We start from the raw sequence: 25,746 nt of genomic DNA, 5'->3' as shown, positions 1-25,746 counted from the left end.
AGTCAACATAAGTAAAAATAATAAAATGAAAATGAAAATAAATTAAACAAAACTTAATCTAAAAGGTGGAAAGAGCCCAGGAGGAGTGCAGTCTTTATGGCTTTGGGGTTGGTTGAAAAAACTAAGGAGTTGTTGTATATTCTTAACTCATTCAGAAAAACGGATAGAAGAGGCTTAATGAATACCAACTCTTGTGGGGGTATGAATTTTCTTGATTTTATGTCTCTAAACAATACTTTTAAGATAAACTGGCTTCGTCAATTCATGAATAATCCATCTTCTATTTGGAACTTTATTCCACAACATAGGCTATATTCTCTAAAGTGGGTGGCCTCAAATTCCTCTTAATGTGCAACTATAATGTTGAGAAGATTCCCATTAAAATAGCTAATTGCCATAAACAAGTTCTCCTTGCCTAGTCGTTGGCCTACAAACATAATTTTTCCCCTCACAAATACTTAATATGGAATAACAAAGACATACTTTTTAAAAACAAATCTCTCTATCTGGATAATTGGGTAAGCCATGACATTCTTCTGGTGTCTCAACTAATAAACAACAATGGTTTTCTCATCAATTATTCAGAATTTCTTTCTAAGTTTAGCCTTCCTGTCACCCCTAAGGAATTCGCTACAGTCATTGGTGGCATACCTGATGGAGTAGTAATGTTATTAAGAAGTCAGCAAACCTCTGCTGTTTTGCCAAGTCAGGCAGATCTTGACCCTATGACCTCTGCTGTGGGACAGGTTTGCTTTCACGAAAGAAAAAAAATAACAGAGAGATTCGAGCATTATTCCAAAATGATATTGTTTCAACACCATATGTCATTTCCTACTGGGCCGGGTAAATTCCTTGGAAAAAAGTTTGGACATTACCTCTAAAATATCTTCTCACAAATAAAGTGCGTGAAATCTCATACAAACTTATTCATCGATATTATCCCTCTAAGAGTTTTGTGAGAATGAAAAAGGACTTGGATGATTACATGTACTTTCTGTGAAGGATCCCCAGAAACAAATGCACATTTATTTTGGTTATGTAATTTTTTGCTAAATTCTGGAAAGACCTGTTGTCATTATTACGTGCAAATATCTGTACAAACCTTGAATTTTCTTTTAAACATGTTTTATTTGGTTTCCATGAGTTTAGTAGAGAGGACAGTAGCATGTTTTACATCATAAATCTTATTTTTCTACTTGCTAAATACTTTATACACAAATGTAAATACAGACATCGCCAGGGTGGGAAATTGACAGCAGGAGATGATGACGTCTTCGCTCGCTGGATCAATGCTGAGACAAAAACCCTCTTCACTGGACGAAAACTTAAGCCATCAAGGCTGCACCGGAATGCCGACGGCTGAAAAGGAACTTTATTCAAGTGTAAATAACTTCGAAGCCGAGTGGATTTAATCTGCCGAGACTCAAAGGATCGTTCTGAAACAAGTATGGATTTATCTAACAAAGTTACATTATCGTGTGTGCAAGTTAGCTAGCTAACAGTTAGTTGGCTAGGCGGCTAGCTTTTTGGCCAGATAGCCTAGAACTACCACACGGATTTTTTGCGGAACAGTTTTGACTAAACTGTTATCCATTGGAGAACAAAGTAAGCGGTGGAGAGACACTGGCGTGTTTTAGTCCGTGAAAAGTGGTAACCAGTTAGCTATTAACAACTTCCCGTTTTTTGGAAATATAGTCTACCGGTTGCGCGATATCTAAGTTTTTAACGATAACGTTACTGATGTGCCGAAGACAGAACCAAGTTGCTGGTGCTGGATGACTGGATGAATGAGGTATGTTAATGTACATTTTAGGTGTGGGGAAACTTTTTGATGCTTTTACTATGGAGTACTTTGAAGTCACTCTAATTTGTGCAGGTTGGTTTTCTTTCATCACTGCTATATTAATCTATGTAATCTATAGGCTTCTCCATTTATCGTTGCTAGTGTAATGCCAGTAAGCCTTCTACCATTCGTTTCCTAGAGTGTCAGTCACTGTTACATCCATATATTTATATATGATTACATCAGTTCTAGTGTGTCTGCAGCTAATGTGCTTTAAAAAATATATTATTATGATTTTTTTTTTTTTTTAAACAGTGACGTCCCGAGTTTCCCAGAAAGTCTCTTAACGTTATCCCCACTCTTTCACCAGTTTCATCACCCCACCCATGGGCATGTTCTGTCATGCTACAATCACCGGAGCGAGTGTCTCATGTAATTTAAAAGGTGCTATTAGGTTTTATTTATGTGATCGTGGGGTGTCATTTAGGGGGTTCTGTAATCCCTACTGTCTGGTTTATGCTGCCAAAATTCTTGGGGGAAAAGTTTATGATCTTGCATGAGGAGGGATAATTACTCTGGGGTGACAAGGCCAATGTTACCATGAGTCACCTGAGGATGGGGGTCCTGGGAAGAGTATGCTGTTTCAGATTGGCAGCTGCAGGGGAAACAGATGGGAGACCAGTGTTTAGAAGTGAATGTGTACAGCCCAGGTTAGTTTGACAGAGGAAGACTCAGTGTAACCAACCTGATGTGCTGGTTAATGATTGGATATGGGCCTGCCTTGTATTTCTTTTGTTTCAAAATGACCATGTGAACGCAATTAGGCTTTATGAGATTCCAGCAATTAAGGATTGGAATGTACCATTTTTACTCTTCAAATACCCCTAACCATCATTGTGGTCATTCTGCTGATCTTGTCTTCCTGAGAATCAGGAAACACAGCCCTGGCTTTCCTGCAACACACACACACACACACACACACACACAGACAGACGCAGACTGACTCAGATACACACACACACACACAGTCGCTCAGGCACAGACACAGGCAGACACTCACCTAGATACAGACACTATAAGTTCACACAGGCTCGCAAATATTCAGTGAAATCGAAACACACGCAGAGCATTTATTTAGTTAAATGCAAAGTGTCATACATTGCCTGTGTACAGAGATGCATACTCACTCGTCTGCCCTGTTCACAAATAAAACAAGTGGGTCATTTGGAGTGTGGCTCCGTACGTTATGAGTCCTGGCTCAGATGGAGAGGGATTCTATCGTACGTCTGAGATGTAGGTCAGACAGAACAAAGGCATCATTTGCTAGTCTGACTGACTGAGTGTTTTGGATCAGATTTATTCATTAGCCCCCTACCCTCTTTTGCATCCTCTCTCACCCTCAAACACTAACACCCCCAACCATTCCTCAAATGGGCTGCTTTGGAATGTGGCACACAGAATTATTACCATCACTGCCAGTGTATGCACAGTAGTGAGGAATTTCACCACGTCTCTCTTTTAAACAGTTTCAGCGCTCTCGTCATAACTGTGCGCAACGTGTTCAACATAGTTTGGCCCAGGTCCGCAGGCCACTGTAGCCTATAACTTCCAGACGCATGCAACAGCAACCAGCTGGCATGGGAACTACTGGCCAGAAGACCCCATTTTTTGTCTGTATTGTGGCTTTCAAAAACATAACAGTGGTTGGCTGACTTCTTTACTGTATCAGAGCATAGACTGTTCTATATATACAGTCTATGTATCAGAGTAAAAGCCTAATCACAGTATTATAGCCTAGAACCAGATTATTTATTTATTTATTGTTTATGATTATTGTGGGCAACTGTGGCCCACTGGTTAGCACTCTGGACTTGTAACCGGAGGGTTGCCGGTTCGAGCCCCGACCAGTGGGCCACGGCTGAAGTGCCCTTGAGCAAGACACCTAACCCCTCACTGCTCCCCGAGCGCCGCTGTTGTAGCAGGCAGCTCACTGTGCCGGGATTAGTGTGTGCTTCACCTTGCTGTGTGTGTTTCACTAGTTCACGGATTGGGTTAAATGCAGAGACCAAATTTCCCTCACGGGATCAAAAGAGTATATATACTTATACTTATATTTGGCTAAAATTTTGGGCACATTATTTTGTGTATGAAATATTAATCTGATGTCTTGGGCAATGAATTAACTAACCTTGTGGCCCTTACCCAGAGCAGTAAAAGTGCAAGAGACAATGGCTGACCTAGTCCCCTAACACTGATCATTAGTTCATGTTTTACCCATTTTTATGTAGAGTGGTTAATCCTACATTGAGGCCATGCCCTCTTGGCAATGCATGATATAGGGTGCCTATTCAACCATCAAGGGTATTTAAATTCTTGCATGTCTTTGCATTGTGTACTTTCATCTGTGTGAGTGCTGCACAGGATTTACGTGTTAAAAAGATTCCCTCCTCTCCTAAATGGGATCCAAATTGAATGCAAAAAGGGAAAAAAAAGAAAGAACTCTAGATTCCCGTTCCTTTCGTGTTTGCGTGAAAGAGCTCTTTGAGTGGAGGGAAATTAGATTACCTTACGGCCGGGGCGGTTTAATGCGTCGTGGCATTTGTGACGGACCAGATGTACTCGGAGACGGATAAATCGTCCTGGAGAGATGTTCTTCGGGTGAGACTGGACACCCCCATAATAAAGGTCCAGCACTTTGTTCTCATCCTGCGTTCCTCTCTTCCTCCGGTTTATTTTTGTGCATTGACCTTGAGAGGGACCATCCTCCCTGGTTTCCTCCCTTTATGTCTGTCCGTCAGGGTCACAACCCCTGTAACGTTCGCTGTCTGTTACGTTGAGAGGGTCGTTTTGAACCTCATTACTTTTTATACGTTTTGTTTTTGCCAGAGAGGCTGTATGTCTGTGAGTAGCTTGATGACTTGTGTTTGCCCCTTACAGTGAGTACGACTTGGAAAACCCCCATAATTTCTGTTTGCCCCTTACAGTGAGTGAGACTTGGAAAAACCCCATGATTTCTGTTTGTCTGTAACTTTACAGGATTCACCGGTGAAAGAAGAAGAGGATAGCGTAACTCGTGGAAGGGGAAGTCGAAACCACCTAAAAGCGGAAAGAGGCTCTTTTCGAAACCTCCCCGCAATCATCACACAACCGGTTGGGAGTCTTCACTCTGGACAAGACCTCAGAGGGGACGGACTTCCAGCCCTCCGCTCTGATCCAGGACTTCCACAGACGGGGGCAGTGGTCAGGATGTTTCCCCCAGGGATGGTTGCGCTTTGAGGCACAAAGTGCTTCAGTGGGCCCCTCGCCATGCTGGCCCTAGGGATGGAGCATGGACATGGAGGTAGGAGAGGGCTGGGAGGAGAGAGCAGGGGCACCACTGCTGGTAAGGGGGCTGCCACTGCTGGGTCGCCTTGGCAACCCGCGGCATCGGGGCGGCCTCTTCCACGGGGAGCAGCCCTCAACATCCGGCAGAAGATCTCGCAGTGGGAGGGGCTCAGTCAGTCAGAGGAGAGTCCATCGGTCGGGGTGAAAGGTCAGGGAGCAGGAGCAGGAGGAGCAGTGTTTAGGCGGGGGCTGTCCGGTGAAACTCTGGGAAATGGGTTTAACAGCAACAACCACCAGGTTGGCGAGCCATCCCGTGGCAAAGACAGCCTGGCCAAAGCCAAGAGCCTGGGCTTAGACTTCAGGGAAGACGCCACGCCTGTCTGTGGCTCTGCAGTCGGACGCAAGATTGAGACCCAGCTCAGCCGCAGCCCTGACCGCCGCAGCCCTGACCGCTGTAGCCCTGACCGCAGCCATGCGTGTCTGAGCAAAACGACCAGCTGCACTCCTGCACTTACACCCACACCAGCCCTTGCACTCAAGGCTCCCTCAGTCAAGCCTCCTATCGCCGAAGCCTCATCAACCAACGGGGGGAAGAAACCGGGGACGGCCACCCCAGACCGCGACCTCTCACCTCTACCTCCGCTGGCGGACACCCCTGAGGACAGCCTGCCACCTGGAAACTTCTACACCTCGAGGGGCTTCTGGAAGCAACTGGAGGCCAGCGACTCGCTGTGGGATAGACCGAGAGATGGCCCAGCCGCTGGCACGGCTGGCCTCTCAAGGAACTTCCCATTTGCCGACGACAGCCCGGCTCCACCCAAACCGCAGCGCACGTTCCAGTACAGGGGTACTAGCCGCACCCCGGGGAACTGGGGCCCATGGGAGAACCAGGCCATGTCTCCCACAAGAACTAGAACTAGAACCAAACCCTCAGGGCCCCCTTCCTGCCCACCTCCTCCATGTCCTGTTAGCCAAGGCAACGGCTTTTCAAGACACAGGAAAAACAGGTGAGAAATCAATCAATCAACCACTCAATCAATCAATCAGTCAGTCACTTAGGCCTACTCATTCAATGTTTGTGTCTTTCATTCCGTCTTTCTTCGGCTTTTTCTGTTTGTACCACTCTCACATGGTGGGCTGTTGATTCCACTACTCTCTTACCCTGGTTCTGTTTAATCATGGTACCAAAGTTTGACTTCGAAATGACTGTAAAATATCTGGATTTCAAAGCAAATACTGACTTGGAGCAGGACGTCTCTTTCAGACGGACAAGCTCTCGCAGAGAGTGGAACTATTCATGTGTGGTGCCAAGAAGTCTGGAATAATGAAATCTATTTTAACACAATTAGAGCTGTACACAGTCAAGCTGCTTACTGTCTCTCTGCCCAGTGCTCCTTGTGTGACACACGGCTTCTCCTTAGCCTCAACACCACATGGGCTATTCCGTGTCAACTCGACCAATTTGTGTAAATTTCCACACCATGTATTTTGAGGAAAATTTGAGGTGGGAACCCCTGGGTTGAGTTGACATGGAATGACCCACACATTGTTTGGTTTTGACTCCTTACTGGCGAGCACATGGTCAGGAAACTAACCAGTCACGCCGGCATGGCTCATGCACGCAGCAGTTAAGGAAAGATTCCACACAGCCAGATCCTCTATCTCAGCAACAACTCTGCTTTATAGCCCTGGCTGTTGCATAGTGTTGTCCTCATATCCCCAATGCTCTATTATCTGTGTGCGGACACGTTGTGAGCAGAGTCCACACAGTGTGTGGATTTCTTCGTCGGCAGCATGTGTGAAGAGAGAGAGGCAGGGAGGTGTTGGGGAGGGGATAACGGAGCGCAGGGAAGCGCCTCGCTGCTGGCCAGGCTCCAGCTCTGATGTCAGGCCGTCTTTGGCAGCGGCGCGGCCCATTGTCTGGACGTGGCCTACTTATCTCACAGCCAAAGGTCTTCGGGTCACATTTGGCCGTTTTTACACAAACAGAACAACAGAGTGACACACACACACACACACACACACAGTCACACACTCTCACTCACACACACCCTATCTTTGTTTGTTTTTCCGGAATGCAGTAGATGTGAACTTGTTCCTTATTAGCAGTTATGCTCACCACTCCCACTGTGCTGCCAACATAGAGATCAAGATGTATATTTCATATTATATTTTATTTATCAGACTAGCTTTCCCGTCTTCGGTTATCTCTGTGTTTTTTCCCTGACTCCCTCACAAAGTCTACGTGCACGTTTAAACAATACCGGCACAAGCAAACACAATCCCCAGTGTGCATGCAAGCCCTCTTTGAGCATCAGATATGAGCCCCGTCTCTCTCTGTGCAGGAAGTCGTTTGAGTTTGAGGATGTGGCGCGACTGGCAGCCCAGCAGGGACTGGTGGGGAATGGCTCCCGGCGCTCAGGCCTGTACCACGCTCGGTCTGAGGACAGCATCTACGAGGACATCATCTGTGAGTTGTTCAAATGCCACCCAGCTGCTCCTTAACACCAAGTGTGTGTGTGTACGTGTTTATGTGTGGTTGTGTATGTTTACCTTAGAAATTTCCTCGGGCTATTATGCATGACCAAGGTCCCACCTTTGAAGGTTTTAAAATATCTTACTAGCATAGATTTTAAAAAACATATTTAAGTTTCTATAACACACAATGCTCTGGCCATTAAATAGCCTTAGTTGCTGAAATGGCCTTAAATTAAACAAACAAACGTTCTGCATGACCTGGGGGGTATTCCAGAAAGGAGGTTTAACAAACACTGAGATAAAACTTAACCTCTGGGTTGTCTGAACTTGTGGCTACTAAACCCGAACTGTCGGTTCCAAAACACCGATTACCAGTTAGTTCAATCAACCCTGTGTTAGATAACCTAGAGTTGTGCGCGTTCACGGTGAACTTATAAAGGCATCATCTATTGAGAGTCGAAACCATGAGTGAAACCGGCGAAACGAAGAGCACCGTATTTTTCAGAGGCAGAGTAGCAAGTTCTCCTCGAGGCTTACGAGGAGGAGATACCTGTAATGTCAATAAAAGAGCAATACTTGAGGCCATCCTTAAAAATATTTTTGTTTGCAGTAACAGCCAAAAAAAAATAAAAATGGGTCGGTAGGTAGGTCAATATTTTTTTTTTTTTCAAGATTCAAAGTAAAAAAAAAGTACAATTTTGGTCATGGTGATTACGTAGGAATGAATTTACACAAATGTGTATATCGTGACGTAACTGACTGGGTCTTCAACCCGTGCCTTCAGGCGCACCATTGCAAACCTCATTCTGATGCAGGTTATATAGACCAGCCTTTCTCAAACTTCTTTGACCTGAGGCCCGGTCATGGCAGACTTTTGGGTCATAAGGCTCATCTACATGTACCCAGAAAGAAGGCTACAATAGCTCTTGGCCACGTTATATTGAAATTTGACTATACAATACTCAATGCTATACAGTGTATTATACAGTCTCTGCTCTGTTTCTAAGGAAGTTCCAAAAAACAACGTCGTTCTATTAAGTTTCGTTAAATAAATAAATAGCCTTCCAACAGGTTGAAGCGGAGCTTTGATACCAACGTTATCGATTAGTTTCAGTTTCTCTCGCGCAGACGCGCATTGAATGAATGCTCATACCACCACTTAATTGTAGGGCTCCATGTTTAATGACATCGATAGCAGAAACGTTTGTTTTCTTTTTTCGTCGATCCGCGGTTTCTTGATCAACTGCGCAGCAAATTATCAGATGAAGCACCGGGCCTAATTTCACTCCACGACTCCGCGGACCAGCAGTCTCCATGTTGCGGACCCATATTTTGAGAAATGCTGAATAGACCACAACCAATTTCAATACTCCGACACGGTCACCGTTAGACTAGGGGGAGAAGGGATGAGAAAAGATGTGACATGCGTAAAACCAATGGTGTAGAGATGACGCCACAGGTTTTTTTTTTAAGTGAGCCACGTTTGCATGTAGGCAATTTATGTTCACAATACTTGGGCCTACTAAAAGAAATATTATTTTATTGCATTTGTATTTGTTGTTTAGAGTAAAAAAAACAATCGGTCGGTATTAACGCAAGTTTACAACCGGCAAGTCGGTCGGACTAAAAGGGGAAAAAAATAAATATTTGGGTCGGTTCTAAATTGACAGGGTCGGTCGGGTTACGGCAAACGAAAATATTTTTAAGGATGGCCTGAGCGTCTGCCAAGGAACGAGACCTTGCTTGGCAGAGAATAGCCTAACTGACCGTGTAAATGCGTACGTTTAGGATAGCCTATTTAATGTCAAAAGCACAATTAAATAATTCAGTGGACATTACGTATTGTATTGACTGCTTTGAATGATGCTTTCTTAAACTAGACTACCTGGTCACAGATTCAGTGGGCCATAGACTCCTTGAGAATTCCAAATGTAATTTTCTATTTTAATGCAGGTTCTACAGCTGTGGGCCAAGTTAAACCTTTGCGCTCCAGCATCGGAAGGGTGATGAATGTCGGAAGGCATGGGTAGCCTATCCTCTATCCCCCAGTAGCATACCCATCAAGTTCTCCTGTAATTGCACATGTAACATTAAGTTACAGCCTACACATTAATTAGTCTGTAGTGGATCTGATAATATTCTAGTAAGGTGTAGCCTGCCCATCTGGTGATTATTAAAATAAAAATGTGTTTTAAACACCAACACCATTGGGAGAGCATCCGAAAATAGAAGTGGCCTATGACCTATCCATTCGACCTTAAGGACATTCTGAAAAAGCCAAAGCCCGTTAATTCAAGCTCACCAGCTAAGACAGCCTATCGTCGGTGCACATTTGGAAAACTTAATAAGTGATGCTGACCTGCCAGTTGGTGAATCTAAACTTTAATGATCCTCTTGGGTTTGTGTCCAGGAAAACGAATGAAGTTGTGCAGGAACTGCTTTAGCGCAAGGCAAACTTTACGCACCGACCGACAGCTTGCCGATATGCTCTGCGTCTCCAACACTACAAAAACTCCCAGTCGGAAAGCGTGTGTAGCCTATTAAAAAAACATTTTATCCCAAATGCCATCAGCATTCTTAACCAAACTTGGTGACAACACGCATACCCGGCTGAGCTGTTATGTAGTCTATATTTAAACTTATTTATTAATTGTCTATATGTTTTCCTTTTTTTGTACTGTACTTGTTTTAATTATAGACATATCTTCAATGTGTCTGAGATGTTGTTTGTCCAACTGTCTGGTGAGCCAAAGACAAATGTCCACTGTTGTGTAGGCTAACTAGCCTACATTAAAGATTAATTTTATTCTATTCTAATCCACCATGTGTAATGTAGCCGGATGGAGAATGCTTTTCAAGTAGCCTATATTTAGAATTCAGCTGAAAAACTACCGCTCTTGAAAAACTCATTTGGAAAAGAATGGATAGGCTATCATGTGATGTCTTGGTCTTATCGCCCTCTCACAGTGAATTGCACGGATGAATATTACATGATTTTGTGCGTCTTTGTCAATCGGACCTTCGTCAAAATGAAAAGCCATTGTGTGACGTGTAAAAATAGCAGCCTGGTTGAACATACACTGACATAACCAAACATAATTGAACATAACCTGGTAGGGGGTAGGTTTTGTTCAGGTTAAGTTCAGAGCCTATGTTACCATAGTTACTTACATAGCCTGATCATATTTGAGCGTTCTGGAACTGAAATCCCAGGTTTACCGCTAACTCTGGGTTAACATACCCAGTTAAGCCAGTAAACCTGCTTTCTGGAATACCCCCCTGGTGTATGTGTGTGTTTGTGTGCATGGAGAGGGTGAGGAGGGCTGCTGTGATTTTCTGTGTATTGTGTGTGTTTTGGGTAAACACTGAGAAGTTAGGCTAAAAATAGATCTGTAGAGTAGGCTAGCATGACAATGGCCTAATAGCTTTCCCCCATTCCATTGTGTGTCCTGCCCTGTGCTTCGCAGCGGATGTGTCCAGGGAGAATCCTTACGAGGACGTCAAGTTGTCTCCCATGTGTCTTCCCATCGGTCGCCCTCGGCCCTGGACCATGGCCCAGAGACAGAGGCTCCCACAAACTCCAAAGGTGGGTCCCTCTTCCAGCCCTATTCAAACAACCAAACGGACAGCACTGTCTATAAACATCGAGTGTTATATTTGGCTTCTTAACAACTTTACGTCCGGGTCTCTTATATGCGATTCCGCTCACAGCCGGAGGCTATTCATTGTCTGTAAACGACTGTAAATCGAGGGAACTTGTGGAAAGCAATGAGAAAAGGGCAAAGAATAGTGAGTGTTTGGCAGACACTCACTATTCAGGCTGATGGAAGCACATACTGTAGGGGTGAAAAGCTGTTTTGGATTGAGTCATGAGTCACAAGGGAGGGGTGTAACTTCATGATGCTGAAACACAGAGTGGTTTTGGAACTGCACTCACGTGCATGTTTCTTTGCATGCAAGAGTCTGCGTGCAAAACAAATAACTACAAAATGTTAAGCAAATAGTTAATGTTGATGTCAACTTAACAGGCTCCACCACATAAGCTAGTTTTTCAGGCCAATGACCACTGATTGATAGGGACATGTTGAGGGGCCCCTATTACATATTTTGTAAAATTTGTTGATTATTATGACTGACCAATAATGTAGGGCAGCCTGTAGTGTCATGTATAAAAGTTTTTTTGGTCGAGTAGATGTTTCTGATTTCGGAAGTCAGTGTTTTTGTTGATGCAATGTAGAGGTAGGCATGGTTGACCTTGTTTCCTCTTTTTGTGGTGGGAAGTCTCTGGCTCTCTGTTCTACTGCTTTTGTGTGTGTGTGTGTCTGTCTGTGTGTGTGTGTCTGTGTGTGTGTGCAGGGTGCGATTTGTGGTCTTGATATCCCCCCCCCCCCTCCTTAATTATTTTTATATACAACATTTATCCCCCTCATATTGATTAATGTTACTTCATATAAGTAAAGCGCTGCAACGTGAGGACAGTCTAGTAAATAATAATCTGACATCAGAAACGCACTGCCACTGTCAGTGATCATGCTGCTGACACAGTGGCTACATGATGACTGGTTCATCACTACCTTGATCATGCAGGACATTTCAGAATACCGACTGTAACCAATCATAAATCGCTAGTTTCAATGGAAAAGTTAGCAGGACAAATGAAAGAAAACAAGAAGGATTAAGTGCAACATATCGTCATATTTTAGAACCCTCAAAATCTGACAACTGAGCTGGTATAGATGGAGGACAACTCCACGTAGAGTAGAACGAAAAAGCGTTACATATTAGAAATTGCTTGTCATCGCTTATTCAGTGGCTCTCTACCAAACTATGTGTAGTTTGTGGAGGAGTCGGACGAAAGACAAATCACTCGTTTGATAAATCAGCCAGTAGGCCAAGTGGACAAATAACTTTAAGAAATAATCTGTACTGCAAAAATTAATGTTGGTGGCTATTTAAACTATCTAGTGGCTGTTTTAACAGCTGCAAGAAATAGAGGCTTCATGGTCATGGCCCATGTTCTGGTTCGTAAATAATTTTTTTATAAAACTCCCAAGTTGCCCTATCATAACTTCACTCTCCAAACTTTATGCAGAAGTATTACACACTTGGCTATGGAACGCAAATCTCTGCAGGAGAGAGAATGCATGCACGCAGCGATTACAAAATGTGTAGGCTATTTGGTTACCAACAAACAATGTTAGCCAATTCACTAACTCAAGACTTCAAGGCCATCATATACAATGTTTTTTAAACAACAAAAACAGAAAGGATGGGGGCAGCAAAGATAGAGGAGTCATTTTAGATGGGCAAGAACAAGGTAAATTGATATGCTTGTCAACAAGCAAGCATTAGAGGAGCTGATTATCATACTGAATTAAGCACAATGCTTACTGATGTTAACAGAGCACACTCGCTGTTTAAAGTTTTACACAACAACAGTAAACTAAAGGTAAATGTTACAAAGGTGGCAAAATTAATATAGGCTATTGTTAGACATGAAATTACTAGACTATGGGGGGGGGTTACAAACAAAAGCATCCCCCTTTTCACAAATCACACCCTGCGTGCGTGTGTGCGTGCGCGCATATGCATGCTGTGTGTGGTTTTATGGCTGACTATGTGTCTGCCTATGCATGCCCATGTTTGAACATGTGCTTATGTTTTTGAATATCTATGTGCTTGGGTTCTTGTGTGTGTGTGTGTGTGTGTGTATGTTTGCTGTACTGTGTGTGTGTGTGTGTGTGAGAGAGAGAGAAGTACTAACTCATTTGAGTTCATCCACACGTCCATGTTTCTCTGCATGTGCAGCTGCCCCCCAAGCCGCTCACGCTGCGAGTGTTTGCTGAGAAGACTGAGAAGGGGCTGTCCAGAGGCCCCCCTACCACCGCGACCCCCCACCCTGCTGGACCCAAGCGAAGCGCCGGGAGTCGCGTGTGCAGGCTGCCTCAGGTAAACATGCTGAAGGATCTCACTGTAGATGAAAAGTTCATTACATTACATTTGGCTGATGCATTTCTCATGAGTTCAGTACGTGTTTACAGAAAAATGAACCTGTTGGGCCTCTTTTTGATTACTCTCCTTAGAGAACCATTGATTGTTGTTCTTAGAATTCTAAGAGCATGATGATAAAAGTCATTTCAGGTTAAAAGAAGGTTCCTTTAAAGTCATATATGTATGTTCGTAGGAGCGTTTATGGTCGCTTTTCCTGTATTTGATTCCACCGCCCACATGTGATTGGTGATGGGCCATAAATAGGTGTGGGTGCTATCTGCTTTTGGTTGCGTTTGGCCCCATTGGTTAATTTAGTGTGGGTGTGCATGGTAAACAGTGAGTTTGTCTCTTACTGTAAGAGTGTCAGAGGGATTTCTACGTAAGAGGGACCAAAATAGAAGGAAAGAGACATGCTCATTGCAGAAGGCTCAAAAAGAGGAAGAGATGAGGGGAGAAGGAGGGAGGAGAGACGGAAGGAGAAAGGCCGGCTGAAGGGAATGGTTGGATGGTAGTGGGTGAGTGAGTGGGTGGGTTAGAGGAGAGGCTGTTGGGGATAAGTAAGCACGAGTGTGGGATGAGTTCTGCGTCAGGGCTGGCCACGGGTCTTTATCACCACACCACTCCAGGCACACACACCAGAGCACTGTCATATGGCATAACAGACCAGTACTGACCTCTCAGTATCTGTGCTGCTGTGTGTGTGTCTCTGCCTGTGTGTACTGCCCGACTGGTCTTGTCTCTGCTGAGCTATGAGTCTGGTCAGGCCGGCCACAGTCCCTGGCTCCAGGCTCTTGGGTACCCCTGTGGGCCTTCTCCACAGCCACGCTGAGGTCGGGGCAGGTGTGCGTGTGCGGTGCAGAGGTGTGGGGCAGGTTCTTGTACAAAGCAGAACGATTGAGCTGGGCCACATCTCTTTGGACAGGAGGAAACCACGGGAGGTGAGTGGGACACAAACAAAATTTCAGATGGACACTGGCAGACTCATGTCCATAAGTGTCGTGTGTTAGGATATGTAGTCCTGGCGTAATGAAAGGTTGTGTTTGTGTGGGGAGGGGTGTTAGTGTTGTGGTCATGGGGATGCGTTAGAAACAGATGTGTTGGCTATATTGACAGTATTGACAAGAGACAAGGAGATAATTAGAGATTTCTTTTTTCAGGATGAGATATATCTGCCTAAGAAACATCTAAGGTTGACAGGGATCAACTGAGTTTTGAATTGAACAGGTTTATGTTTGAGTGTTTATTGACTAATGATTGTAGTATTTAGTCAATCTTATTTTTTTCCAAATGGAGCTTTTTGTATCACAAGGATTTGAGATTTTGAGTGGGAAGATGGTAATTGTTGTGGTTGACTAATCAGCTAGTCACTCGACACAACAGTGGGTTATACCCCAGTGGGTTTTTTCCATCGTGATTAAGCTTGATTATTTTTCCATAGTTGACATACAACTGTACCATCTCTCTTGTAGCTATCTTTATTTTGTTATTTTTATTCTTGTATCAGAGGTATTAGATATTAGGCTAGATGACACATTAACACATTAACTGTGTTTATTGTTTTTATAGCAAATAAACTAATGATGCTGCTATATCTATCGTGCTGCCTTTGTGTTTGTTGTGTTTACTGGTTAGTGTAATGGCTGCACATTTTAAAATGTCGATTTAGGAAAGATGTTGAACATTGAGATGACATCCTCCTTTAATAACCTCTAAGTCATACGGTCATTATGCCTTTTTTTTCTTGCATTTTACATTCAGCATGACTTTAATATCCCTACTCAAGCATCCTAATAATACGGTGGCAGATGTAGCCTGTTTGAGTCATGCGAGGAGGACATGAGCATGAGTGAGAAGTGTTATCAGACGAGGGGCAGAGCAGTGGCCAGTTTCCGCTGGGAAGTGGGAGTTTGTCTGTCTGAGGCGCATCGAGCCGCACTGAGGTCCTCCAGACGAGGGGAGGCCAGAGCCCTGTGGATGTGACAAGCAGAGTTGTGCTGTCTCATTTCCCCCCTCCCTTACCGGCCTAGTTTAGTTCATGTTCACATGTTAGTACATGTTTCATCCCTCTAGAGTCAGACAACTGGGTTGGCAGATTTGTTGTTGTTCATATAGTCTTCTCAATGCTTTCAATTCTTAAAGGTTGTATCAGCGATTTCAGGCCCAAAAAAGGCCCAAACATAAATGATCACATTCATCTAATCTTTCCTAACGATCCGCTAGCTGTCTGCCCCATAAGCAGGCCGTCAAAAAAACGTGTCTCTGTAGACAGCCTAGGCTCCGAGATCTGTACACAAAAACAATTGCTACCAACAAGGGTTGGCAACCCACTCAAAGGCAAAATAAAGTGTTTTCAACCAATAACCGACGAGATGCGCGTTTAGGAGAGTTTTAATTGCACGGGAGGGAGGGGGAGGGAGTAGCGAGCTAACTCTGTTTTGTTTGAACATCAACAGAAGTGATGTATCCCCGCTATTGCTGATACAACCTTTAATGTGCTGCCATTTCTTTGTTTTTAGTATGTGCTGAAAGTCCATGAAATCTTCCAGACCAAGAGAGGCTGGAAGAGAGTGAAGAGCCAAGGAGGCACAGCCAGAGGTATGGCCCTTATCCTGACTCCGTTAAAAACAGACCCACATCTCAACCCATTACATTTCTCTAGCGCTAGGAATTTAACATCTTGCCTGTATATATTTAAAACTTTGGGTTAGCCTTGCTTCAAGCTGCTATTTCAGATCAAATCATATAAAGTTGTGGTTTTAATGTTAAGGCTGTACAACACAAATAGGTGTTATTGTTTTGGATAATACCTGAGTGAGTGAATGTAAATGTTCTCTGTCTGAGTAGATGAGGCTAGTGGAACGGAGAGTGACCCAGAGGACAGCAGTAAAGGTCAGTCACCCTGCCTTCAGTCATAAATGCCTTTTGCTAAGACCTCATGTAGGTGGTTAATCATTGCTTCGACTAGCATTTGCCCTTGCTTGTTTCATGAATCACTGTTAGATGTATGGTACCAAGTAGACTTGGTATATTTTACAGAAAGCCACAGGTATGAAATAAATGTCTTGCTTTGTTCAAGTATTCTCTTCATGCATTGTTGTAAGCTGTGAAAGAATCAGATAATAAAAAAAAATATCAGTAAAATGAAGCTGCAGAAGTTATTAGAGATTATGTGAAACGTCAAGCTCATTTCAAGATGCCTTTGAATAACAGTTTTTGGCTTCAAATGTTATATGTTAAATGTGCGAATGTCCTTTTTTAACATGCTTCCATACTGTACATGCGTTAAATACTGTAATGAAGGTTGTTGTGATTTTCTTAACACAAGTGTGCACACACATTAATCCAACATACTGTTTCGTGTTGGAAGTGACTTTACACCATAACGCCAATTGGATCTACAATGATGTAAATTGGCCTTGTTTGTCAGATGGCTCAAGACTGGTTTATGTCCAGTCCACGCTGAGGCGAAAGCCGGGCTATCGCACCTTGGAGAAGGACCTCATTCAGCTACAGCAGCAGCAGCTCTTTCAGCTGTTTGTGGTGGTGTCACTGAGAAAAGGTTCCCCCGGAAACACGTACACCCCAGTGATCACTCAGCAGTTCCCTACCAAGGTAGAGTGGTCAATAAGCTGCTTTTTGTTTTGTATTGTGCCCTGTTACATGGCTTGCTTTGTGAATACAGTGTAAGATCTGTTCTGCGCTTCTGTAGCATTGTAGAGTATTGTATTGTATTCTGTGGTATTGTACATACATATGTATGTATACAATCATAACAACGCAGCACAGGATATGAAAACGACTTTATATATATAAACGGATAAACCATATTTATGGTTTAAACTATGATGGAGAAGTCCACTACATGACTCTATCTATTGTGTGCAGTTTGAAAAGTCATCCCGATTGTCCCGGGAAGCAGAGGACCGCTTGAAGGTCATCCCCCTGTTCTGCTTTCCGGACTCCCAAGACTGGAAACCATCAGCCGACATGAGCAGGTGAGCGTCAGAGGCCCTCCTGGTTTTATGTGACCAGTAGACCCCGAGCCTTACCTCTGAGTACTGGTCGACATTAATATGTCAGTGAAACGTTATTCAGTGAAATTGTTTGGTGTTGGCTCCTCAGTTCTGGTAATGAACAGTTCCCCATGAACATCTGCCTAGCAGAATTGTGGTTCGCTTTTTGAAAGATTATATTTCCCTTTTTTGCAGTGACACCTTCTCTTTTGTTCTCACGGGAGAAGATGGTAGTCGCTGGTTCGGGTACTGTCGCAAGATCCTGGTAAGTCTCTGTATGTATAGGTGTTTAGACTTGTGCAAACTCGCTGTGTGTGTGTGTGTGTGTGTGTTGCAAAGGCACACTCATGAGTGTCTGATTGAGTCTCTTGATGACAGGAGTGAGTAAGTTAAGTAAGACGGATGAAGTCTACGTCTGCAAAGTCTTTTACACTGAAAATCTCCCATTAGTCATGGAGAGGTATGAAAATTGGTATGAAAAAGACAGCAGAAAGTATGAGCTCTTCATTTTATAGGAAGTTTACTGTTGAAGAAATCCTGTGGACACTTTATCCCATGTCAAATCTATATCCACATGTATTTCCATTTATTTGTAGTCATAGCATTGTGAAATAAGGCATGTTGTTGGCTTTACTGTGTTCTGACGCAAGTCTATACCTGTGCTACTATTTATGATCAGCATACCATCTAACTTGCTATGGATAAAAAAACCTTTGCCAGCTGAGTAAAAGCCACATTAGTAAGAGTATTTGCTAGTCTCATCTCGTGTTTGTGTCCTCAGCCCATTGGGAAGGGAAAGAGGCTGCCTGAGGTCCACTGTATGGTCAGCAGACTTGGCTGCTTCAACCTCTTTGCCAAGGTAAGAGACTCGACTTGGCTAAGTGCAGAGCTCTGTGTGCCAAACGGAAACTGGCCATCAAGAGCCAATCCCCTGTATGTGAATTAGCTACCCATAAATCACCACTGGTCTGTCGAGGTTGTCTAGTCGCAGTGTCTGACTGCAGACAAATCCTGAGGAAATAGGAAGCAGGCTCTCCTAAGACTCTCCATTACCCATTGCTTTAGTTGTTGTTCCTCATAGCTGTTTGATACATCACTTTGCTTGGAATGATGTTAGATACTATCTTTGGATTACGTCTGACGTTTGCAGCATGTTGCTTACAAAACCAAAGCTAAAGGATAGTTTTACTTTGAAGTACAGGAAACCCAGGATAACAGTATGTGCTGGGTGTGAATATATCTACAACTGCCACCCGAAGTGTCCTACTGCTGACCAGAGACTGTGGGTCTCCCCTCTTCTCATCCCCACAGATCCTGGTAGAGGTGGAGAGGAGGAGGGAGATCTCTCCCGCCCTGGTCAACCCTTTCATGCGCAGCGTCATGGAGGCTCCCTTTCCCGCCCCGGGCCGGACCATCACGGTCAAGAGCTTTCTGCCCGGCTCAGGGAACGAGGTGCCACTTTTCTCCTCTTCTCCTATCATCAGCATGAGAGTTTGTTTACACACTGCCAACTAGTTGGAAGAGTCTAACATTAAAAAAAAAAGACAAAGGAAAACAAAAAAAACACTGTCCATATATCAAGAGGGGTCTGGTATTATAGCCTGGTAAGCCAAACTCAGTCACAAGTGAATAGAGTCTGGTCACTAGCGATTGGGAATCGTTTACAACGCTAGCATGGTGACGGGCATAAAAATAGAATTAACTTTGAAGTCATTGGTCCAACCTACCTATCACATTGATCAGGGATTCCTGACGTTACTTCCTACTTCGCCTAAAGTAGGAACTGACAAAAAAAACAGCAACAACAATCTATGTGAGCAACAACAATCTATGTTGCCGACCTGGGGAAACGCTAGTGAACTGTTGTGTTCCAGACTAGTATTTCCCTGAAAGGAGATCTAGTGGGCATGGCCAGGCTACTGGTATTGTACCATTCAGAACACTGCAATGTTCCCACATTTAATTTCACTCACCAATTTCACCCTAACAACTTGAATACTGTCAGTCACTGTCAGTGGTTATGTGCACAATTGAAGTAAATAACATTGGATGCTATTTGGAGAGCTTATTATCATGGTGTTAGGAGTCCCAGCTGACCCAGTGACTTGTGCTGTGCTCTAGGTGTTGACCCTGTTTCGGCCGGTGGACTCGCGGCTGGAGCACGTGGACTTCGACAGTCTGCTGGAGTGCCTGAGCGTGGGCCACCTGCTCCAGGTGTTCGCCTCGCTCTTGCTGGAGAGACGAGTCATCTTCATTGCCGACAAACTCGGGTAAGAAAACAGCATGCACACACGCTACAGCGGGTGATTATTCCATTTAGAAAATACAGAGCGGCCTGGAACACCACACTCAGTAAGGTGGAGATATAGATTTTTTTCTTCTGTTTTGCGTGTTTTGAGATTTTTGGTATTCACAGTTTTTACTTTGTGTTGTTGACTCTGAGCTTTTGTTTTGTACAATACCTCATTAGTCTGTTTTCACTGTAACACACTGCTTATACTGAGAGGCTAACTGATATGCAACTCCGACCAGAATCAATTTCCATATCCACGTTGCCAATTACATAGACCGAAATCTATCCAATAGTAGAACTTCTGGATAATAAAAGCATCTTTCTCCAGCCTAATGCTGTGTTTTAGATTTTTTTTGACTTGCTTATAAAGCGACTTTGAGTATCCAGGAAAGCACTCTATAAATAAAAAATATTTTTTTATAATGTCTCAATAAATACAAAGGAATATAGAGATCATTAAATATCATATCAGATCAGAATATCCTTTATTGTCTCCAAATGAAGAAATTGTTTTGAGTGGAGACAGGCTCTCTGTCAAAGTAAAAATGTTGATTGTTGTGTAGAATATGGAAGCTGTACAATTCATATCAGGATTGTGCTTGTAGTGAGGTTAGGATGTGTGGCTGGACAGAGATGAACAGGGTGGCCTTTGTGCTTGGTACTGTGTTTACTGTCCTATGCAGTGTGGCCGTAATGAAGACAGATGTTCGAGAATAGCCCCCATCTCTACAAATGTGGTATTTTGAGATTCTGCTCATAAATTGAAGTCATGCTGCATGTCGTTGAAACACACATGCAGAGGATTTCCAAAAATGCATTGAGGGTAGAGGATGCTCTAATCAGGAATCTGCTGTGGAATTCCATACATCACTCCATTTTCAAAACAAGTAGAATGCTGTAAAAATCATTAAAATGTCAGTGGTTATGACAGTTTTATCCGTCTTCTCCCCCTGATACCTTTTCCCTCTTTTTTTCTTTCTTTCCCTCTTTGTCTGCCTACCTCTTGTCAACACCCTGGCAGCACGCTGTCTCGCTGTGCCCACTCGGCGTTGGCGCTGCTCTACCCGTTCACCTGGCAGCACACCTTTGTGCCCGTACTGCCCGCCAGCATGCTGGACATCAGCTGCTCTCCCACGCCCTTCCTCATGGGGGCGCTCTCCCCGTCCCTGCCCCAGGTGCTGGAGCTGCCCATTGAGGAGGTCAGACTTCACCTCATCTCTCTTCTACTGCACTTCTGGTTGTGGAAATACCACAGCAACCAAATGAATGTAGCCCATGCCAAATCAATGCAATTGGATTAGCAGTCGTCATGGTCTCAGTAGGACTCAGTTCCAAAACAGTTTTGAGAGTTCCCCCCCAACATTTCAAGGCCACAAGAACTTGAATTCGGTTGACTCATGCAAGCTGAGGTCAGAATTCAACATTACCCTGGGGTCATATTTGGAAGTGTTTTGTCATGTTTTTAATTCAGAGTGCCGCACCCATCTATTAAGGTGCCATCTGGTGGCTGTTGTGTTTTTTTTTTTTTTTTTTTTTTTTTTTTTTTTTTTTTTTTTTTATATTGTTATTATTATTTTGTAAATTATTTAATCAGCTGAGAAAGTCCCTTGCTGAAATATAAGCAAAACGTTACTTTGATTTTTACAGCAGTTGAAAGAAGTAGTGAGTGATATGTACCAAGGGGCAAAAAAAGACCTCTCAAAAACTGATTGAGATGCTTGACAGATCTGCACAAAGAGACAGGCCAAATGGCTTGGGCCTTCATCAGGTTGTAATGAGTTTGCTCATGGTAAATAATTGTCTAATTTGCAATGACAAAAACAAATGATGAAAGGTTTTAAAGTAATATCATGACCTAATAATGTGATGACTAGGCTCAGTAAACCAAAACCATGACTAAAACTCTGAATTCTGAACTCGAAACTTGATGCTGGTTTGACTTTTGCTTGGAACAACATTCCAATGGAAGGAACGTTAATTACCAGGGCCAAAAGACAGCCAGAAGTCTGAAGAGTTATCCACCCATGTACAAATGAATCAGACCTCACACATATTCCCCTGTTTCTGCCTGCCTTCTAGGTGCTCATTGTGGATTTATGCGCCGACAAGTTCGTTCGTCAGGTATGTGAGCTGATCAGGCTTCGGTATGGCTGCAATCTTGGGTGTGCATGATGTGGGGTGGGTGTGCCACCACCTTGAGACCTGTTAGATTTGCAGCCAGGTTTGCATAACACTGAGGTAGAGGAGTTGTAAAGATGACAGGATTTACCTGTCTGGGCAGCAACTAGGCAGAATTGAAAGCTGGAACACTATGGTTGTGGAAATTACGCTAATACATCTGAATGGTTAGGCCAAGGCCAAGCTCATCCCTTCATCCTAATTAATTCCTCAGAGCTGTTTTAACCAGACGGTTTAAACCACAAGGTTGTTATGCACAGTTAGCTTTAAGCATACCTTCTCCTTCCACTGAATGTAATTAATAGTGCAGCAATTTAAGCACTGTAGGGATCTCAACCTCTTTCATCACTTTGAGATTAATAATGGCCATGCTGTCTTTTACCCAAATCCTTTGCCTGTCACAGCTGGGTGATGAGGACTGCATCTTACCCAGCAAGCTCCAGGCGGCTCTCCATGAAATCCTGGAGAACAGAGAACAGATCCTGATTCAGGATGACACAGACCGGAACAGTGGTGAGTACAGTAGTGCGCCTCCTTGTGGCGACTGCATGGACATTTCTGCTGTAAGTGCATGTTGTGTGTTATGTCTGTAAGCTACTGAGACCCTTGAATTTCCCCTTGAGGATCAATAAAGTATCTATCTATCTATCATTCCGTAAATCCTCAAATTGTGACCGGGCTCTTTTATTTACTTAGGCTGCGCAAAGCACAGGTCTTTATTTGCAGCAGGCTTATATTCGAGGCAGGCCTTTATTTGTTATTAGGCTTCTTTTGTAGAATTTTATTTTTAGAAATTCTTCATGAAAAATAATAAATTAGCGTAGATAATCGACCACGACCCGGCTATTGTCAGAGGCCCAGCTATAAATAGAATCCCGGCCATAATTTCAGGATTTACGGTACTCATGTTTAGGAAAGCCATGTCTTGACTGTTGACACAGAGGGCGGGTCTGTAAGGAGAGGAGAGTGAGCGACTTAAGAGGTGGCTCTCTACCTTTGGGTTAATCTTTCTCTTACCTTGTCCTGGCTTGTGGATTTTTTTTATCAAAACAGGTTTCACCGCACACTCCCTGAGGCAAGAAAATGATTTGCCAGTCGACAGGGAGTCTTGCCACAGCGTATGACAATGTGGCCTTAACTCACTCACTTACTCACTCACTCACTCACTCAAACACTTTCGCACAGACACACACACCCACAGCCACAAGGCATGTAAAGCTTCTCTGAAAAGTAACATCCTGTCTTATTGTATGAACTTCAAGTGTTCATGTACCCGAGTTACCCATTCATTATTGAACATAGTGATTGAGTTTCTACTCTCCTTGAGAGGCAGTTCTAAAGGTTTTGGACACAAAAGATCACATAAATACCCCAGATGCTTGGTCATTCATCTGTCTCCAGATAATACATGGTGTCACCTTGTGTCTGCCAGCACAGGTGTTGTCCTGCCACACACCCTAAACAGCAAGCTCCTGCAAGAGTTGGCCGCATGAAAGAAAACTATGTAGGCAGAAAGCCAGTTATTGTCAGAAACAAAAGCACGTCATGTCATCGCTTTCACAACTCACTCTCTCCCACACACTGTGTGTCTGTGTCTGTGTCTGTGTCTCTGTGTGTGTTTGTATTTGTGTGTGTTTGTGTGTAAAGGGGAGGAGTGTGACCTGAGTGCCCTCATCTCAGAGGCGTTTGTGCGCTTCTTTGTGGAGCTGGTCGGCCACTACCCCCTGCACATGGGCGAGGGAGGGCCAGGGGGCGCCAGAGAGCTGCAGAGGGACAGCTTCCGAAAGTCGCACCCATCCCGCGGAGTCAGGCAGTTCCTGCAGCTCTTCATGGACACACAGATGTTTGCCGGCTTCATCCAGGACCGAGAGCTACGCAAAGGTGGAGTCAAAGGTAAGAGGCACATCACTAATTTTTCATCACTCAGTTTTCTGAGAGGAGGGATGCACTAATCTCCTATGGATACAGGATGTTAATTAGCACATACAGTATGTTTTCAGAAAGCCACACTAAAATGAAGAGTAATCTTTGGATTACAGCAATAATAGTGATTTTTACAGCATTGGTGGCACTCGAGATGTTAATCCATATGCTTGCCAAATTCGGGCACAGACATAATATATGGTGGGTTTCAGAGGATATTAAGCCTGTAGATATAGTTGTATAAGTAATGGTTTTCGATACCTTTCTTGTCCTGAATTTCAAGGAACAGTCTCCACAGAAGGCCTAAATCACATCTTCTCTTCCAATTACAAGCTATGTCTTTTAGAATACCTATTTGTTACAAGAATAATGCATTGGTCACCATGTGACGCACAATTCAAATTCTCATGTGTAGGAAATAAAAAGTTGGAATCAGTGCATTTTCAAGGAGTCGAGAGAAAGGGTCTTTCCACACATGATATGTTATGCAACCTAAAGTATGAAGTGGTACCGATAAACATTCACAGGTGTTTCTCTTCCTCTTTAACAGGGCTGTTTGAAGTTAGAGCAGCCGAATACTTGGACTCCCAGCCTGAGCCAGAACCCAGTGGGGTCAACAAATTCCTCAAGGGCCTTGGTAAGAAACCTCTTAAATCTCACACATACATAGCATTGAAAATGAGAGCAGAATTGCATTTGGTTATTGACATCATGTGTGATTGTCTCGATGCAGGCAGCAAAATGAAATTTCTCCAGAAGAAGTGAGGACCAACCAGCAGGAGGTGTCATGGCTGTTTCCATGACAACAGACAAGAGTTCCATAGAAATTTCTTTGAATGAATAAAATATTGCCTGAAACTGGAAGATGGCACACTTTGGCATGACTACGTTGGGCAGAAGGCTACTCTAGAGTCCTGTAAGAAAAGAAGAGCACAAGAGTGGGAACAGATCAGGGCTCAACAATTCCCAGGTTCCCATGGAAGAGAGAGTGAGGGAGATAATACATTAACTCCATGTAGGAGTCTCTGTGCAATTGGAATAAAACTGGAAGTGGATTTTATTTTTAAACGGTGAGCAGTGGTGTGGCTGTATGTAATTGCAAGGGTGGAAGCTACCGCTAAGACCATGGTTTAATTAAAGAACTATTTATACCTGTTTCACTAACCTGCTCTGTTCATCTCTGTACATAAATTTCTATTTTGTAACTTTTAAAAATGTTTTATATATAATAATGTAAAGGACTGGAAATAGGTGGACATGGTTCGTGTTTCAAAATAAACCAATTTGAGAAGGTTTAAAAAAAAAAAAAAAATCTGTTTCCTTTCAAGGTATTTATTTATAATGGCTGACCTCAATTGAATTTGCAAGTATGTAGTTGGGTATTTGCCATCAAGACATGTAATTAAACCCAAGTGTTTTGTCTAACAACATTTCAATGCAAAATTTGTACAGTTTTTAAGAAGTAGCGTGTTGCCATTACCATTTGCTTGTAAATCTTTCCAAATAAATCCGCTAATGCAACACTACACAACTGGTTATTGGATCATCATGTTGAACTTTAAGAAAATCAATATTATTAATATCATTTTTTCTTGCTCTGGAGTCCTTGTTGATTCTTCATTTTTTAATTTTGAATGTGATCATTCCTATTGGAATGTGGGGGATATTGCTGAAAAAATATAGGGAGAGTATGATTATATTTACAGATGCGTCCAAAAGAACTGACAGTAGGGTGGGGGTGGCACATGTGGTACCAGAACTGG

General features: G+C 43.4%; 1 protein-coding gene across 2 annotated transcripts; it reads left to right on the top strand.

Annotated features, from left to right (window-relative positions):
• Nucleotides 1-1,109: 1,109 nt before the first annotated feature.
• Nucleotides 1,110-25,509, top strand: dennd2c (DENN/MADD domain containing 2C). Of its 2 annotated transcripts, none has more exons than XM_042098493.1 (19): nt 1,110-1,445; nt 4,820-6,114; nt 7,453-7,577; nt 11,053-11,171; nt 13,394-13,534; nt 16,093-16,171; nt 16,421-16,465; nt 17,004-17,188; nt 17,462-17,571; nt 17,785-17,854; nt 18,371-18,448; nt 18,901-19,041; nt 19,711-19,859; nt 20,904-21,081; nt 21,962-22,003; nt 22,465-22,573; nt 23,708-23,953; nt 24,534-24,620; nt 24,717-25,509. In XM_042098493.1, exons 2-19 carry the CDS (start codon nt 5,090-5,092, stop codon nt 24,746-24,748), a joined length of 2,961 nt encoding a protein of 986 aa, XP_041954427.1. In that variant the 5' UTR covers nt 1,110-1,445; nt 4,820-5,089; the 3' UTR covers nt 24,749-25,509. The 2 variants fall into 2 exon arrangements, with proteins under 2 accessions (XP_041954427.1, XP_041954426.1); XM_042098492.1 differs by having other exon boundaries at nt 1,110-1,792.
• Nucleotides 25,510-25,746: the final 237 nt, after the last annotated feature.

Source organism: Alosa sapidissima, chromosome 7 (assembly GCF_018492685.1).
Source record: "Alosa sapidissima isolate fAloSap1 chromosome 7, fAloSap1.pri, whole genome shotgun sequence".
NCBI lineage: Eukaryota > Metazoa > Chordata > Actinopteri > Clupeiformes > Clupeidae > Alosa > Alosa sapidissima.
The sequence above is the reverse complement of the archived record's forward strand: the minus strand, read 5'-3'. Positions and strand labels throughout refer to the sequence as shown.

Excerpts from the sequence above, each read along its gene's own strand:
- dennd2c (XM_042098493.1), top strand. The coding sequence starts at position 5,090 with ATGCTGGCCCTAGGGATGGAGCATGGACATGGAGGTAGGAGAGGGCTG. Across the intron at positions 23,954-24,533 it reads ACGCAAAGGTGGAGTCAAAG|GGCTGTTTGAAGTTAGAGCA; the intron begins GTAAGAGGCACA and ends CCTCTTTAACAG. Across the intron at positions 24,621-24,716 it reads CAAATTCCTCAAGGGCCTTG|GCAGCAAAATGAAATTTCTC; the intron begins GTAAGAAACCTC and ends GTCTCGATGCAG.